The sequence below is a fragment of the Salminus brasiliensis genome, chromosome 9 (genome assembly GCF_030463535.1).
Source record: "Salminus brasiliensis chromosome 9, fSalBra1.hap2, whole genome shotgun sequence".
Taxonomy (NCBI): domain Eukaryota; kingdom Metazoa; phylum Chordata; class Actinopteri; order Characiformes; family Bryconidae; genus Salminus; species Salminus brasiliensis.
Window position 1 is genome coordinate 26,097,862 of NC_132886.1, and position 19,580 is coordinate 26,117,441.

The 19,580-nt window shown below is 39.6% G+C and overlaps 1 protein-coding gene across 3 annotated transcripts in view; it reads left to right on the top strand.

The window, feature by feature from the left end:
• Positions 1-1,145: 1,145 nt before the first annotated feature.
• The window catches only part of LOC140562414 (voltage-dependent L-type calcium channel subunit beta-2-like), a 109,179-nt gene continuing 90,744 nt past the window's right edge, over positions 1,146-19,580 (top strand). For 2 of the 3 annotated variants that reach the window (XM_072688045.1, XM_072688044.1), the window contains exons 1-2: positions 1,146-1,652; positions 3,012-3,104. In XM_072688045.1, the coding sequence (XP_072544146.1) occupies positions 1,572-1,652; positions 3,012-3,104 (174 nt within the window). In that variant the 5' untranslated portion in view covers positions 1,146-1,571. The remainder of the gene's footprint in view (positions 1,653-3,011; positions 3,105-19,580) is intronic. The other variant, XM_072688040.1, reaches the window with a different exon arrangement.

Genomic DNA, 19,580 nt, shown 5'->3' on the forward strand with positions numbered 1-19,580 from the left:
TGCACAAAATCAAGAATACAATCTTTAATCGAAAAATACTGGCAGCACAAATGGTAGAATAGAATCCCAAGAACCTCAGTGATTTCCAATACGGCACTTTCATAGGATGTTCCTTTTCCAACAAATCAGTTTGTGAAATGTATGTCCTGCTAAAGCTGCTGCAGCCAACCGTAAGTGCTGTTGCTGTGAAGTGGCAACATGATTGATGTCCACATACTTTTGGTCATGTACCTGAATGCATCTAATGCAGCATAAGTTTACTGAATACAATGAACAATTAGGCAAACCTGCCCCATCTGCGATTCAGATGAAGGAGATGACCTTAAATGAAACCCCTAAAGTATCAATGTACAAAAATAATATTTAGAGACTGAACATGTTTAAATCAATAACTCATTTCCTCAATTTAATAAATTCTTCCCTTTATTTAAGAAATAATTCCCTCAATTTATAAATAAACCAGTTCTTGCACTTAAATCATTCACCCAATTGTAAAAATTATTTCCTCCATTTAATAAATCTTTCCTTTCATAAAAATAAATAATTCCCCCAATTTAATTAATAATTACTTGAATTGAATAAGTAACTCCAATACAATAAATCGTTCCACTTAATTTAATAAAGCATTCCCTCAATGTTATAAATACTTCCCTCAATTTAATAAATTCTTCCCTTTATTTAAGAAATTATTACCTCAATTTAATAAAACCTTTCCTGAACTTAAATAATTCACCCAATGCCAATAATCATTCCTTTAATTTAGTAAATCACTCCCTACATTTATTAAATCGTTCCCTCCATTTAATAACACCCCCCCACCCCCCACCCCCCACACACACAATTTATTAAACCGTTCCCCCCACTTTAATAAATCGTCCCCTAAGTTGAACTGTTAATCAGAAGGAGGGAACGGTTTATGTTATATTATGAAATATAACTATATCTCCACCTTGGTGCTCACGAGCTCTTTAACCTTCAGATGATGTAATAAGACGCGTGTGAGGGTCTTCATAACTCCTCCCCTTCACAGACTCACAACTCCGCGCGCTTAAAGCTCGGCTCTGCTGTGCGCGTGAACGGGGCGGGGGAGGCGAGGCGAGAGAGGCCACGCGCTACAAACCCTCAAAAAGAGGCAACCCGTCCTGCTCCTTCACTCCGTCCTGCTCCTTCACTCCGTCCTGCTCCTTCACTCCGTCCTGCTCCTTCACTCCGACCTGCTCCTTCACTCCGTCCTGCTCCTTCACTCCGTCCTGCTCCTTCACTCCGTCCTGCTCCTTCACTCCGACCTGCTCCTTCACTCCGTCCTGCTCCTTCACTCCGTCCTGCTCCTTCACTCCGTCCTGCTCCTTCACTCCGACCTGCTCCTTCACTCCGACCTGCTCCTTCACTCCGTCCTGCTCCTTCACTCAGATGTGGTCGTTTATCATGGCTGAGCTGAAACGACGGAGGGTTTCAGCCAGAAAGTCTGACTGAAAACTTTTCTCCTCTCTGCGTCTCTTCACACACACACACACACACACACACACACACACACACACACACACACACTGTTCATCTCGACACGCTGTCAAATGGTGGTGAACACTATGCCTAAAACGCCCTCAAACTCGGTGGAGAAACAGCTGGATGCTCTGGAGCAGCCCGTGGTTCAGGTAGGTGTGATTCTTCCTCTGTAGAACTGTGAGTGAGGGGAGGGGAGGTGATGGGAGGTGAGGGGAGGGGAGGTGAGGTGATGGGAGGTGATGTGAGGGGAGGGGAGGGGAGGTGAGGTGATGGGAGGTGAGGTGAGGGGAGGGGAGGGGAGGTGAGGTGATGGGAGGTGAGGTGAGGGGAGGGGAGGGGAGGGGAGGTGAGGTGATGGGAGGGGAGGTGATGGGAGGGGAGGGGAGGTGAGGTGATGGGAGGGGAGGTGATGGAGGGGAGGGGAGGTGAGGGGAGGGGAGGTGAGGTGATGGCAGGTGATGGGAGGGTAGGGGAGGTGATGGGAGGGGAGGGGAGGTGAGGTGAGGGGAGGTGAGGTGAGGGGAGGTGAGGGGAGGTGAGGTGAGGGGAGGTGAGGGGAGGTGAGGTGATGGGAGGGGAGGTGATGGGAGGTGAGGGGAGGTGATGGGAGGTGAGGGGAGGTGATGGGAGGGGAGGTGATGGGAGGTGAGGGGAGGTGATGGGAGGTGAGGGGAGGTGATGGGAGGGGAGGTGAGGTGAGGGGAGGTGAGGGGAGGTAAACAGGAGGAAACTCGTCGTGGCTGATCATGTTCTGATGCTACAGTAGCTTTAAAGCCTGTGTGGTTTTACTATAAGGAGACCTGTATTAAAATCTACTGTTAGAAACACAGCCATGTAAAACACGAGGGGGCTGATGAGGGGTCCTGTAGGTCCAGTCCAGACAAGACCACCAATGGGTGTGTTTAGAGCACACACTCACACACTCACCCTGAACTGCCGAGCAGGAATGCTTCAGGAACAGCACTCTGTCGGTCTGTCTGTGTGTCTGTCTGTCTGTCTGTCTGTCTGTCTGTCGGTCTCACCGTCTTTTCCCCTCTCTCTCTCTCTGAACTTTGGTTGTGGACAGAGTGGACAGTGCTAAAATAAACATTACCCACTCTGGCTGGCTGCTGTCTTAGAAACAGACAGACTGGCAGCCTTCACGACTGTGCTTTACACGGCCTCGGGGAATGTGCTGTTAAAAAAAAAAAAAAACTTCAGGATCAGGAATGTTTTCCTGTTGCCATTGGTGACATGTGAGCAGCTCTGACCTCCGTTTAAGTTACAGTACGATCACTGAGAACTGTCTGGCATGGCCTGCTTTCCATGAGCCATGCACTACAGAAGTGTGTGTGTGAGAAAGACAGAGAGAGAGAGAGAGAGAGAGAGAGAGAGAGAGGGAGAGGGAGAGAGACAGAGACAGTGACAGTCGCACAAAATCAACAAAGAGCCACTCATGTAATTAGCCACTTGAATGACTGATTACTGATTTCAGTACTGTTTGGTTCTGTTTCACCCTCTCTCTGCAGTCTCACGGGAGGAAAATGAGGAGAAAGGGCCGCTTTAAAGGTTCCGATGGAAGCACCTCCTCAGATACCACAAATAACAGCTTTGTGCGGCAGGTGAGATGATTCAGCATGACGCTTCGTCACTGTTCTTGCAGGTTGAAGGCTGGCTGGAGCATCAGTCCAGCTGCTCAGGCTTCGCCCCGAGTCGCAGTCTTTGGAGATGCTATGGTGAAGTTTCATTCATTCATATTATTATTATTAACTCAGTAACTCAATAACTTAGGATGCAGACGAGGACAGAAGCATTTCTCGGCTGCTATGCCAGGAAGGCTAAGTAGTTTTGTAAGGTTCAGCTTGTTCTGATCCGATCCCCTGGATCAGGATCGGGGCCGAACCAGGGCTATTATAATGGATTAGTATCGGTTCAGTTGGGATCCTTTGTTTTAATACTGCTGTGGTGCTGCCGTGCTCTAACAGCTCTCCTCTGGTGTCCTCTAAGCACCACCAACGAGCATTATTCACAGCCTACTACAGCAACGAGGAGGTGTTCACAGTGGAACATGAAAACCTCAGAAAATTCAACTTTGTTTGGGAAGCTTTTCCTCCAGACTCGTTAGATGTGAGGGCACAGGTGTTTGTGCCTGTGCTGAAGAACCCACCATGTCTTTTACTCTCGAACCACAGCTGTTTTCCAGCTGAAATGCCTTTCTTTGATTTTAAACTAGCATCGAACAGCACATTTAAAACTGAATGAGAGGAGAAATAATAATAATAAAAATAATAAAATAATTATATAAAATAATTCATGTCAGTAGTCCACTATAAATAGATCAAATAGACTAGACCAGACCACTACACAGAGGGAGATTTTTAAGATATCACACACACACACGCACACACACACAGACATACACACACTATAGTCATGTTAAAAATGTAAGCTAAAAATAAGTTAAATAATAAGTACATAATGGCACATTATAAACTGTACAGTACAGGCACCCAAGTGGTGGAACTAACCTTGGCCTTGGCCACCACAAGACCCACCACTGCCAAGAGTACTTGGGCAAAGTGTAGTGCAGAGTGTTGTGGTCTCCATACTGAGTTTTGTATTCAGTAGTATCTAAGCTTAGAGGTATTATGTAGATCCTAGACAATACAAACTAGTAAACGGTGTTTTCTGAGTAAACAGTAAAGCACTTTTGTAAGTCGCTCTGGATAAGCAGCTTAAATGTTAGTGTAATGTAGTGTAATTTAACTGTACTAACTAAAGAGAGTATTTACTGTAGTATTAATTGGCAGCATCTTTTACACAATGTGTCTCCATGATCTGTGAAAACAAATATCGGATCAGTGTCGGCTGATTCTAGGCTTTAGGCCACTGAGTTTCCTCTTCAACAAAGCTGGACAGTTGATGTCGACATTCTGGAAAGGACAATGAACTGTCTTGTGGCATCACAACAGACATGTCTCAAAGAGAGAGTAACACATGTACAAACGCCATGGCTTACTGTTGTACGATCTCGGTTTTGGTATTATTAAATTAATTAACACCACAGTTCATTACAAATGGAAATGTAGTGGAAAGAATTCACGGAAGGTCTCAAACTCAGTTGAGTCCTCCATTGTCTCATAAATGAAGAGCATACTTCTCAGCCACACTCGAAGTATCCCACCAGGGATGTCTTGATCCGTCATGTCCCAGCCCAACCTCTGGTTCAATCTCAGTAGTGTGTAACAACACATCATTAAAAAAAAAAAAAAAAAAAAAAAAAAAAAAAAAAAAAAAAAAATATATATATATATATATATATATATATATATATATATATATATATATATATATATATATATACAGACTATTATGTATTATGATTACCTACCTAATAGTGGGAATAACCACCCCTTGGCTCTGATGACTCTAGCAAGACGTCGTGGCATGTACTGCATTAGGTGAGGGAAGGTGTTCATTATTGAGGTTAGCTGGTCAGCAGTGGGGCACCTTCACTATGGCTGCTCTTGTTAGCAGTTTCCGAGATGACCGCATTATCATGCATTTTTGGACATCAGTCAACTCGCCTTCTATGCCCGTGACAATTATTTGGCGCTCTGCTACAGCTGGTGGCATATGTGATGTTCTAGTTCATTCCAAACCAGGGGTGGTCCTAATACTCTGATTACTGTGACAGTGAACGAAAGGTGGTAGCATCTCGGAAACCACTAACTTTGTTGAATATGTGTATATTTATTAAAATCTCTAACAACAAATGCATTTCCTCATGAACTGCAGGTTACTAATGTAGTGTTAATGTAGGTGCTGAATGAAGTCATTTACATTTACATTATTCTGAAGGTCTCAGAGTCTGACTGGGTTGTGAAATAGGTTTTTAAGTTTTTGAGTTTACAAAGTTTCCAAGTTGTTAAAAGAATGGGAGTACTTGAAATTATTTAAAAAGGTAGTTTGTAGATTTGGGCAAAGCTTCAATGGAATACCACAGCAGCACCTGAGGAGAAAACACACAGGTGCTGCGCTGGCCGATGGGCCACTAGAAACGGCAAAACCTCCGTAACTGTTGTCTATTCATGCTTATTAATCATTAGTAGGAAAGCTTTTTTAAATCTGTTGTACTTGTAGCCGTGAAATTCACACATTATTACAGCACCTTCTGCCTTCTACCTCAGAATTTCCAGTGAATTTCCAGTGAATACATGACTGACAGAAATGTTAAGGCTTGAATCTGGTCTTTTATGTTGATTGATGGCACCGGTGTGTGTGTGTTTGTGTGCTTGGGGCTTGATGGGATATAAAACATATCGAATAATTTTATTTCGCAGATTATTTTAGGCACATGTCTCTGTGTTGGGAATGCCATAAATACCCTAGATCACATACACTTTGATGAGGGGTATAAATACCTCACTGCACTGCTGACTGTCACGCTGGAGTCCTGGTTAAAATCTACAGTTTTACACTTTAATATGTAAACCTTTGTTTACTTTTTGTGTCATGCAATGGCAAACATTTTTAGTGTCAACATTTATAGAAAAATAGTGATTAGTGGCAGCCCTAGAGTTTCGACTTCAGTCAGATCCAACTATCTAGTGCATTTTGACAGATAACAGTGTGATCCAACCTTTGTGTAGATCATACAACAACACAGGCTAGATAAGCTGAGCTGCTGAGAGCTGCTGAGACTTTTCTTAAAATGACTGTTTTATAGTGTGTTTAATATCTGATAATCAAGTCTGACTCTCCTCCCTGACCATTCATCTCCCAGCTCCTTTACAACACTGCAGTCAAGTCCCTTTGTGTGTGTGTGTAGAGGTCTGTGCATTACCCTCCTAGCCTCGGCCCTTGCTGGCTGAAAACCAATCCAAGGTGTGCTGTACTACTAAAGTAGTGTTTCTTAATCCTGGTCCTGCACATTTTAGTGGACCCCGTGCTTTAACACGCCCCCTGCAACTCTGAAATGGTATTTTAATGAGCTGAGTGGTTGAATTAGGTGTGCACTGAAATGTACAGGGCAGGGTGCCTCCAGGACCAGGGTTGGGAAATACTGTACTAAACTATCATGGAATAGTTTAACCAGCGATTGTTTAGTTTCCAACCAATTCAGGAGTACAGACATGGTGGGAGTGTGTTTCTATTGGTATATTTCAAGCAGAACATCTTCCCTCCCCAATTTTAGATTACCCAGTTACCCGGCCCGACACACGCGCAACCGGCCACCGCCCCTTTAAAACTATCTGCACTCTCACTGCACTCAAAGGAAATGCGGCAGGTACCCAGCTCTTGGCTAGCAGATACCTGTGCTGGCCAGCATCACACCAAGGTGATGTGGCTCCAGCTGCTGATGGGATTCGAACCAGTGAAGCCCCGAACACAACGTCTTTGCATAAGTACAACACAGCTGGGTTGGCTTGGTGGCATGGGCATAAACAGCAAAAAAACCAAAAAAACATTTGAAGGAAAAGCAGCTCAAACACAATCAAAGCACTAGAACCACATATCATACATTTCCATATTCACCTGTAAAACAGATCCATAATGCTAAGTTGTTAAGATGCTAAACTGTTTTTTTACGCTCTAAGAACATACTTACTGCTGCAGGCTGGGAATAACGTCCTTACGACTGGCTCCTAGAAGATGCCAGAGGGAACTTTGCAAGAACACAAAGGTAAAAACCAAGCATTGGAACTGGATCGGGCTTGAAATCCATTCAAATCTATCAAAATATCAGCCGATCAACCGAGATCTACTGGATCGGAACTGGATTTGGATCTGGAACTTTTGTTATTTGTACAGTGGGTCATTCTATTTTGTTGACTACAGCTGTCAGAATATTGTATTATTTAATAGTGCCGTGAATGAGCTCTCCCCCTCTAACATGCATGAGCCAGCCTAAAATGAATAGCACTGCCTCTGGCCTCCTCAGTAGTTTAGTGAGCTTTTAATTCCGCTGGAATTCACGAGTGAAGGGTGTTGAAGTTTATTTTCCACATGGTTTTGGTGGCATGGCCTCAAAACTGACCTAGGCCATTTTAGGCATGCTTTAATGCATGCAAAGTTCTTTCAGCAGCTTACATATAAGGAAAATTGGGTCTCTGTCCCAGGATAACTGATCTACAGCAATCCATTAATGTATGCCTAGATCAGCCTCCTTATCCGAATTCTCTGGATGAGATTGGGGCGTCAGAGGTAGAAAATGAATGTAGGTCCTTGCAGATCCATAATTTCAGGACGTGAAGTGAAGCAGTGGATTATGAGCATTTTCTCAAACACCCACAGATCTCCTAAATGAACATCTCCTTGTGGGTCGACATCTACTTACTAGTTTATTGTGATTTACTGAGCGCAGTTTTCAGTTAATCACAGGTGAAGCAGTTCGGAGTTACTTGAACTACTTTGGTAGTCACTTCCCATCTCTCTCTCTCTTTTGTTGCTTTGTGAGTGTGAGCCAATACGCATAGATGATGATACAGTGTGGGCGATTAAGCATTTTTAGCTGCTTTTGAAACTCCTACCTGCAGTTACATAAGCTGAGTAGAAGCTTTGGATGATGGTTAGATCATGCTCTTCAGGTCAGTAACGACACACACACACACACACACACACACACACATACACACACACAGGGCTGATTGCCACCGAACAACAGAACTGTCAGAAAATGTGATAGATGTTTTCCTCTGAGGGTGTGTGTATTATGAGTGTGAATGTTTGTATGCATGAGTGTGAGTGTGTGTGTGTATGCCATAAAGCTGAAGGCTGCAGTAGGAACACTGTGTTTATGGTCTGAGAGGCGTCTGGTCTTTGTTGCTTTGACCTGCTGCTCCACTCCTCTCCTCAAGACAAACCTCTGCAGGAATGCTTCTGCCTTTTTAGGAACAGTGACACACACACACACACACACACAGACATATATACGCATACACACACACAGTTACAAACCACAACACAGCTAAAAGATAGATACGAGCAGGTTTCCGACCATTCCTCATCTTGCTCTTAAGTGTGTGTTTGGTTACACATTGGTTGCTTTGTAGTGTGGACAGGAAGACAATATGCTGTTATTACCATTAGAGATGACATCACAGTATGTTTTCCTGAGCACATCACAGGTATCTTCAACTCTTGAAGATACAGCACTAGCTAGTCACATGCTTCGTAAAACAACCAACATTTTGACCAGTTCCAGAAAGTCTGTGTACAACAACCAGTGATGGCCGAGCAGTAAGCCAATTACAGTGGCTTAAGGATGTACATTACAGTGATTTTCCCATGGCTAGAGGGGGTGGGGTCTGCGATTTTTAAATCAGAACAATTTTTATAATATTTTGGATAGTTTTCCCCACATTCCGGTTTCTGTCGCTGCCCCAGGATCTGAAAATGGGAGAAAAAACATGTATCGGACCACCCAACAGGCGGCTTGCTTGTCAATCATGTTGTATGGCAACAGCTCAGAGTGGGAGGATCTATGTCGTATTTATATTATGACTGTTGACGGACGGCGGCAAACTGGATATTCCATGTTATTCAAAAGTGCAGTGATGAGCAGATGGGCCAGATGAGCAGATGAATGAGATGAGTTTTGTAGACTTGGAGACAGACTAGTATGTAAATCATAATTTACCTAAAAAACTAATGCTATATTTTGAGCACACATAACCCAGCAATGAGGATGTTACAGCGAGAAATAGCTTAACCTAATAAGGTCATTTTAACTAGGCCATATTGTAACTATTGTAAATAAGTTTTTTAATGTATAAATAGAGAGTATGTGACGTTGGTTGGGGGGAAAGAATGCTCAAACATGATGTTACAAGCCGATTTACAACCCTGTTATTTTGCATCAAAAGGAAACTGGGTGCAAGACAGGAAATACTGTTTTTATTGGCTTGGTTACATCCCTGCAACAGCTCACAGAAGTCACGTTGCATACCACAGCATATCCTAGCATAGCTTTTAGCACTTTTTAGCACTTTAATAAGAACATTTTCATTGTAATTATTCTTGAGTGCTGCTGTCCTCTCAGTGTGGTGTGTGAATACTTAGCTAAAGAGATGGTAGCTTTTAGCCTAGCATGGGTACTCCCTTGCTTCCCAAGTTTTTTGGCTTTCCTGTACAGCTTTTGGGGTGATGTTTTCGAGGGAACAATGTTGGAGAGAGAATAGACGTATAAAGGCAGTCGTCTAAACTAGCTTTTAGCCTAGCACAGATTCCCCAGCATATTGCTTCCCCAGCTTAAGCTTTAAGTTTGTCTCAGAACGCTGACTAAAAGTAGCAAAACCGCACATATTTCATATACAAGTGCTGCGTTTTACCACCTTGCCAGCTTTGACTAGGGCTTGCAGGCCTTTTACTAATAGGATTGGTGTATGTATGTTTGGGAGTCGACACCAGTCTTTGAGGTTTATTTCCATGTAGAGGTGGGCAATATGGCGATATTTTATTGTTTCGTTATAAATATTGTTATCGTGATAGACAATATGCTTTTCTAGGGATAACGAGGATATGATCAGTGCTTAACCCTCTGGAGTCTATTGGCATTTTCTTGATTTTTCTATCATAATAAATGTGCCTTTAAAAGACACTTGCATATAAGATAATACCCACAAAGTTCAGAACAATCTCAGCTCTCTCTATATTGAGACCCTATGTGATCTAGAGCACTGCAAGAAGAGATACTCTGACCATAAATGTGAAAAACTGAAGTCTGAATTTAGAAATTCTTCATATTTCCTGTAAAATCATCCCTTTACTCATGTGGATGAATTGTTTTGGTGCTTAAAATGAGTTTCACAGAGTAAAATTAGTTTCTACAAAAGTAGTAGAATGTATGAATGAAATAGTTTATAAACGGCAAGAGGCAGAAGACCAGTGTCCATTGGACAGTTTCAAACCTATAGACGGGCGCACAAATCCACCAATTGACACTTGAAACCGCCAGTTAGACATGAAGAAAGCCAGAGACCGGTATCTCAGCTCATCTTCACAGCCTCGTAACTCTGGATTTGAGTCACGTCTGATCTACCTTTAACCTTCACATCATGGTCAATTCAAACAAAAATAATAGCACGGCTGAGGCGTTAGGGATGTGAAAAGCTGAAAGGAACCTGTTTTAGTCCTTCAGTTCTTCATTACTTTTAGTTTCATATAATTGATGACATTGTTTGCAAAAAGAATAATACTATGTTTAACATTTTTCTTAAGAAAGTATTTTCATGTGCAGTTTCTGATGCTTTTGTCCTTGATTAGTGTTTGATTAGTCTGATTGGGTGGTCCTTTCGCTGCAGCAGCTTGACTTTTCTCACCAGTTGCTGGTTCTACATTTTCCAAAGATATAAATGTGACTCTAGTTTCTGTTCTATACTACAGATACTGTACAAAAGCCTTACTATGACTAGTATGACCCATACTTTCCCACCAAGACAAGTCATACCATCACTAGTATGGTTTTTTTTTAGAGTTGTCTCTAATAGTGAAGGTGTCTTCAGGTCTTTCATTCCCCCCTACTTTGTCCCTGGTGGTTGTATTCTCACAGTTTTTAAGGTTCAGTCCCTGTACTGGTTGAGTAAACAGTCTGTCATTATGAAGTGAGATACAGAGGGGCCCAGTGATAAAAAGGAATGGATTGACCTAGAATACTTAATGGCATATTTGACCAACAGACCACAGAACTGTGTAACAACAGTCTTCTGGAATGGGCCTCCTGAAATAGCTCCCCTTCCAGTAACTGTTCAGCTGTTAGGAAAAAGGCACTGTTTTTAAGATGTCCTGTCATAACAACCCAGTGACCTGGTCGTACCTTATCTCTCTCTCTCTCGCTCTCTTGCTTTCTCTCTCTCTCTCTCTCTCTCTCTCTCTCTCTCTCTCTCTCTCTCTCTCTTGCTCTCTCTCTCTCGCTCTCTGTCTGTATTATTATGATAATACCCTGATAAAACTGTTAAGTACATACACCACTGGTGCCAAAAGCATTTTTCCTATTAACTTCAGTAATTTAATGAAATATATATTACATGCCGTTTTTGATTTGTTTGGATAGAGCATATGATGTCATCTTAATGTTTTTAATTTCTGCTTTATTTCTGTGATTTTCTTACTTTTTGTAAAATGTATTTATTATAACATTACTTTGATCAGAATTTGATCAAAATTAGATGAAATGTGGTTGGTGTGGCGCAACAGATGAAACCACTAGCTGCCATGAGCTATTACACCATGTGGGAGACCAGGGTTCGATTCCCAGTCTGAGTGTGCTACACCAATACAAGTCCTTGGGCAAGACTCCTAACACTGCATTGGCCCACCTCTGTAATACAAGTAACCTTGTAAGTCGCTCTGGATAAGAGCGTCAGCTAAATGCCGCAAATGTAAATGTAATGTAAATGTTTGTGAATGATTCTGCTTTTTTTATATGTTTTGAACATAAAATAGCAGTAAATGGATCATCTTTACTTTATTTCTTAAACTGTGTATTTATTCTAACCATTGATTTCATTCACCTAGCCCACAACATGTTTGTAAAGAAATACTTTTGTTAAGAAGTAAAAACTTTTGCAATTTTTATAAAGGTATTTTTAAAAATCATTCAAATAAAATTGTAGCTGTGTTCGATAAAATTACAGTAATGATCACATATGTAAACAGTGTAATTTTTGAAGAAAAAAAAACCAAATTATTCAAAGCCATCCAGTAAATATAATTTAATCTATATATACAAGTAGAATATGAATATGAACGTGATATGAAATAGAGAAAATATCTACAAATTTAAAATAAATATCTAGTCTATGACAAACAACAACATGAACATGTTCAGATTTACTTCAAATTTTCTGAGACCTGAGAGTTTTGTGTCTCAAGTTTTCTTTAGAGCTATGAGACTAATGTAAAGTAGTGATGTAATGGAAGATGGAAGCCACCCATTAGCATTTTGCTGTATGCCTAAATCCCCACACACTTGATTAATGGTGACATTTTTGTTCAGGTTCTCTTTCTACATGATTTAGTACTTGAATCTGTGCGGTAATAAATAATAATTGTGCCAGTAATGCCATAATCCTGGTAGTAGCTATGCTAATCTAAAAAAGGAAATGCTTGTATGCTGAGTAAAGAAATACTCCCACACTTTCCTATTTTTGATTCTGTGTCCAAAATGTCAAATCTGTAAGAAATTGTATCCTAAAACAACAAATATGTAATCTTAAGAACAATTAAGCACATTTTTATCTAACATGTTTTAAAGTTGCTACATAAGTGGAAAAATAACCTTTGTACAAGTTTGGATGAAAATATTTCATTTTTGCTTCTGCTGCGACAAATACATATTCCACAGAATAACTTAAAATAATGAGTCACACAATTATATATAAAATACTTTGCATCAGTTTTCCTCCAGTCCATGGAGGATGACCCAGTTAAAGATGTTTAACTTTGCTGGAGGTGTTAGAGAGTCAGATGCTTTGCAGCCATTAGCGAATGAGTCAGACTCCTATCATGCCTGTGGGCTTGTATTTAACCAATCAAAGAACTGAAAGGGTTGTGGGGTGCTAAGTAGGGGATGGTGATCCATCACACTCTACACCTACCACTCTACACTCAGCTCCAAGCAGTGTGTGTGCATGAGAGAGAGAGGGAGAAGATGAAGCTGAACTGTATGATGTAAAATCCACTTTATACATTGGATGTTAAAATGAATACTGATCATTTTGGTTATAATCATCTTATAAAACATAGTTTAGCTCTAATAAACAACAATTACAACATGTGACCCATTCATACAGTATGACAGCAACGGGTTGGTCGGATCATGTTTATGAAGTAGGCCTGATAATCAGACACGATAATCTTTTTTTGGACGATATATTGTCCCAGAAACTATTGCAATAAATTCTAATATTATAATTGATATTATTAGTGAAGTTTAGGAGTCATCGAAAATTCTAAAGTTTTCCACTGCATGCCGTGCATCGGCTGGGTCTCAGAGTGTCCAATAGGAGAGCCCATTTAGTTTTCTCCCAGCCTCCTTAGAACTGTGTTTTCTTTGCTACGTGTCTTAATTAGAAAGTGACCTTGGGTTTGAGAAAGAAACTTTACAAGTAGATCATATTATGGATATTACATTAATCATTTCTGGGATTAAAATAACTCAATTTGAGTGAATTTGGCAACTCAGCACAGCATCCAATAGCTTTTTGGTATCTTTTTGGTAAATTGTTAAAGCAAATAAATCAACTTTCATCACGCATTTACAGAGATGAGATTATTGACAGTCTAAGCCCAGTGTTTGTTAGCAACATTAGCTTCATAGACTGACCGACTGCATCCGAGGTCAGTGAGCAATCATGTTCATTTGATTCTTCGCCAAACTTTTCCTTTAAAAAATGACGGTGTAAAAGTTTACCATTGCTTTAAGTTAATGTTAAAGGTACAAACTGTCAGTTTAGCCTATGTTAACCTATGCTCACCTGACCCGCGAGTACACCCGCAAACTGCCTACGAGTGTGAGTCATTGCTTCCCACTCATAACTCCTTCTCTAGTAAATCCCTCTCTAGTTCTGCAAGTGGACACACTCTCGTGTAACATACACTATGCATCCAAAAGTTTGTAGACACCTGCTCAGTCTAAGTTCCTTCTCAGATCAGTTAATAGGGAGGTTGTCCCATCTTTGCTGCAGTTTCAGCCTCAGCAATCTAGATTTTGGAACACTGCTGTGAGGATGTAGTTGCGTTCAGTCGAAGGAGCATTACTCAGGTCAGTCACTGATGTTAGATGATTAGTGCTGGATCACAAACGGCAGGTTATGGAGCGGGTATTAGGTGGAGATTCATCACTCCACTGCTACACACCTCAGTGTTAGGGGGCTTAATACCCCATGGTGATCATATGCTGTTGGAGTATTGCATTATATTGGAAATGGATGTAAATTGTAGGTGCTTCATGTTTGTAAAGGCAGATTAAATCAGGGTAGTGTGTTTAACTAGCAGTTTCCACTAATTCATTGTCTTTGTGGCACAGAGCCAGGCCACAACCAAAGTACAACAACAGCAGTTCTGTATACTGCTTTGCCAAAACTAGCGCAGTTGGTCCCTGTTAACAGCTAACTGTATTGCTCAACAGGCCTATATCTTTCACACAAAACTGCATACTAAGAATTGCTGTTTAGCTGCATAAACAGCACCCTCATGTGTTCATTCCCGCAGTTTTATTACAACAGGTGATAGAAGAGAGTTTTTGTCTTCAGATTCAATCTTTATCTAATAGCCTTCTTGTCAGTAGTAGCATCATCATCAGCCTGCTGTTTATCCACTGTATCAGAGCTGATTTGTAGTTTGAGTTTTTAGTCTAGTAAAGCGCCATCGATTTCTGATTTCTGATTGGTGCCATTTATTGCCATCAATCCTAGATTTGTCTGACAGATGTTTATAATGAATTAATTTGATTCAAACCTGAATATAAACAATAGAACATTTAGAATAAAAAAATCTACAAAGAAAAGGAATGACATGTAAAATCAAGAAGAATCAAGAGGTTCTGCTCTGTTTGAGTTATAGCATATTTGTGACATTGACTGTGTTAATACTGTTTGATGCATTTCAGTGGATTTGCAATGAGTGAGCGTAGAAGGCTCTGAAGTTATTTTGATATCATTTATTAATGTAAAAAATTATATTTAGATTTGGGAAAAAAAAACATCAAACATTCAAAAAACAAAAATAAGACCATTAAGGGCATTGCCCTCAATAACAATGTTTCTCATGGTGAAATGATCTATTAAGAAATAACACAAACACAGCTTTTAACAGACTAAATAGAATTAGTTTCATTTAGTTTCATTAAGTCATTTTACCACAGAATGGGCCTCGTTCATGAAAAGTGAGCAGCACAAATGTGCACATAAATTTCATTGGTAAGCTGCACGCATTCATTAAAGTGTTCATAGTATTAAATGTATGGACAAAATTTCCATCTGCTCTAAAAGTCTGAAATACACTGAAGGTGTCATTTGACATGCACTTTAAGTTTTCACCAAGTATTTCACTTGACACAACTAAACTCTGGCTTGACCACCTTGAGACTTAAGCTTAGGAAAGCACAGGAAAGTCTCTATTTCCACAGGATGTGATGGAATAAATAACCACATAGCAGTTGACTCAGGATTAATCCAGGTTAATATAACCTGAAGTTGTTTACTACAAGGTTAAATATGATGGAATATTCCTTAAACATGACAGACATGGTGGATTCAGATGAGGCTTAATATTACTGAGGTAGACCAGTAATAATTACACTACCCAACCTCCCTGTGTAAAACTAATCCCACCTGAATAGGGCTTAAGCAGGGTTATGGAAGTGGGCTGTTTGTCCAAGAACATTACACTGTTATTCAAATGATTTCTTCTGAAATAATAAGCAGTGATAAATAAAAATAAAACATGTTTTGTTGCTTCATGTAATTAAATCTGATGTTTTATAGAGCATGTCTGTGTGTCTTAGCAGTAGCCTGACAATATAGAGCTGAGACCAGGCAGCAGACAGACTCAAACAGCCCGTCTCAATTACTTAATCAATATTCACTCATCATATGCAACTTATAACAGCACCACCCCAGACCTAAAGTTTGCTGAGCATCTGCCGTAAACGCAGTGTAATTTCAGAGTGTGGCTCCCGAGCATCTTTCACGCTGTTTGACTTTTTGGGTCGTGCTAAACCCTGCACGGCACTCCCTGCCATCTGTATTCCCCACTTGGAGTCGTGTGATGTAAATGGCACACAGAGCCATCACCAAGACAACTAATTAATAATGTAATTTAGTTTCAATAAACTGTATTATCAAGATTCTTAACATTGTCCATTAGTTGTTGCAGCCCTACTTAATCCATTCATTTTTATCTCCCTCTGCATCTGTGCAAATCACAGCAATCATATTAGTAATCAGGTCATTGAATCTTGGTGCTGACTTGTTGTAGGGATCAGTTGTAAGGGATGGAAAGCGTCTGAACAGGAATCATGGTGATATAGTTTACATTTTGTACGTACAAAATCGTTACATTGTATTTGGGGACAGGACCACCAATTAAACTAGGTGAGCCCAGTGGGATATGTCTCAATACTGTCTATCTAATCTATCTATCTGTCTAATTATTTTTGACCCTCATTCTCCATTTAAGCTGCAAAAAGGACTTTTAGGCATTGACAACTCAAACAAACAAAACTAAATTATTTAACTAAATGCATTTGAACTAAATTAATTTTTAAAAACTAAATCCACTTTAACTAAAATACATTTTTAAAATAAATCCACTTTAACTAAAATACATTTTTAAAATAAATCCACTTTAACTAAAATACATTTTTTTTAATAAATTCACTTTAACTAAAATATTTTTTTAACTAAATCCACTTTGACTAATCTCAATTTTTTAAAAACTAAATCCACTTTAATTAATCACAATTTTTGTAACCAAATCCACTTTTAAGATTAATTTTCAATAAAATCCAATTGAACAAAACATTTTTTAACTAAATCCATTACAAATACTTTTTAAAAATAAATTTGTAATAAATTCACTTTAACTAAAATATTTTTAAACTAAATCCACTTCATCTAAACCTAATTATTAAACTAAATCCACTTTAAAGAAAATCATGTTTTATCCAATTCAACAAAAAAAAAAATTGTAAACTAAACCCATTTCAACTCATTTTTTTTGAGACGTTTCAAACATCTAATTGAACATGAAGAACAATATTTCATATTTTAGCAAATGCTAATACACAGTTACTCTGGCTTTCATGACATAAAAAAAGGAAAATCATCAGGTTTGAGGATCTTATTGAATTCAGTAACACTCTCTTTGTCAGAAATCACAACTTGCAAACACGTTTTGTAGCTAAAAGTCTTTCAGTTCTTGTAGTTTGAATTCTTTCTCACTTTTCTTTGCTGAGTGCCTCTAGTTCTGAGATGGTCTTGGGTCGCACATGCACAGCTTGTTTAAAGTCTGTTCACAGATGTTCAGAGATGTTTAGATCAGGGGAGAATGAAGTTCAGTCTAAACGCTTCAGCTTCAGCTTGTGCCTATTTTGGTAGTCCATGATGGCTTGGAGGTATATTTTGGATCATTGTTCAGTTTTTGAAGTCATTCTCTTTTCAGCTTCATCCTTTAACAGATGGTTTGACATTTGCATCCAAGATTTGCTGGTATTTTGTGGAATCCAGTCTTCCCTCCACCTACGCAGTGTTGCCAAAGCCACTAACTGCAACACAACCCTAAGCTAAGATAGATCCACCCCCATGCTTCACAGTTGGCTAGGTTTTTTTTTCTTCATGAAATGTTCTATGCGTACCTTTGCTGTCTCAACACTTGTGTGCGTGACACATCTGGCTCCTCTAGATGTTCTGTAGCACACTTTGAACTTTGAGAGTTTTTTGGTACTGCCACTTCACCCACTAGTTTGTAGCTTGGCCTAGAACTAGCACTGTACCTGACATTAGGAGGGTAAGGACTTAACTCATATCTCATCTGATACATGTGAATCCTGCCACTTCCTCTTGTTGAACTCCCAGCAATGCAACATTGCAGGTTTGCTTGTCTCACTAATATACAACTTTTTGAGAAATTGTGTGAGACATTAAATCTAGAATGACAAATCTCTTAAAGGCCATTGCATTAATATGACCCTGGCTATCTCTGCAGCTGTTGAGGCTAAAAAGCTCTACTGCTCTCGAACAGTCCTAAGCTTTTTCACTTTCACAGCATTTCGCTCTTATGCTAATGACTTATAGCACCACCTATGAATCTAATAATTATTTTGATTTTGAATTCATCCAGTAATCATCATTTTTTAAAAAACAAAATAATGAAATAAATTACAAAAAAAATACATTTTACTAAACGATAACAATGCATAACTTTAGCATAAAATAACAGAATCAGTAGGAGCTTTATCAGCATGATGTTTTTTTTCATCAAGTAATCAAGTTTAATTAAGTAATTGTGGCAGCCTTAATACCGAGGACATGACCTAACAGGCCTCATCCTCACATTCGGGTTGCTTTCCAAAAGAACTGTGCTGTTTATTTTACCGTTACAAATATGAACACATAAGAAGCTCTCCAGAGTACAGAAGGCGCACACACACTCATCCACATACAAACTTTTTGAGCAGGGCTGGGATTGAAGGGTTGGAGTGTTATTTTAAACAGTAGTCCAAAGTGTCTTTCACCTGAGCCTTTTCGCCAGCTGTATATGAATAAGTTTACATAACTAGCATAACTCATATCTCCGCAACCGCATGTCACCTTCAGCTGTTTATAAATGTGAATTACTCGTCTTTCTGCCCTCTCTGCGGCTCCAGCGCTGCTCTCGCTTTCCAATATACAAATGTTTATATAAATATAATGTAGGGCCAGATTTATCAGTCCCTTGGGTATGTGTTAATGGAGTTGCATTTAAAAGTAAGCAAGTAACGGGGCTTTCAGAGGCTGCCTTTGTTGAACATGATGTTGTGTAGAGTGTAGAGCAGAACCTCCACGATTTTGCCTTTTATTTTTCAGACTTTCTTTTACAGATTTATAGAATTTGCATTTTTGGTATGAAGTCCTTGAAGTACTATTAAGTGTATAGTAAAAAGTTATATACAGTACCAGTTATATGTTTGGTCCCAACTACTCATAGAACTCCTCAGTGTTTAGAATAGCAGTGAAGTGAAGAGGTCAAATGAATGAAAATGAGTGTGGAATAACTACAGTTGGTGTCCTTCAACCAAGCAAGGCCATGTAGATCTACCCTACCTCAACACCGCTAATTGCTTCAAATGTATTACTGAAACTACTAGCTTAACTGGAAATGATGCACACATACACATTTGGATTTTAATATCATTAATAATAATTATTATTGCAGTTAGATTAGAACTTTGATTAAAAATTAGAACTTCTAATTTGACCAATGTTCTAAATAAAATCTTGAACTTCAGGCCCTTTTTCCTTTTTTTAAACTGCAAAAGATGACAATATTCAAGTGATCTTGTTTAAAATATTATAAAGTACATCCACCCTCAATATCAGTGGGTCCATCACAAG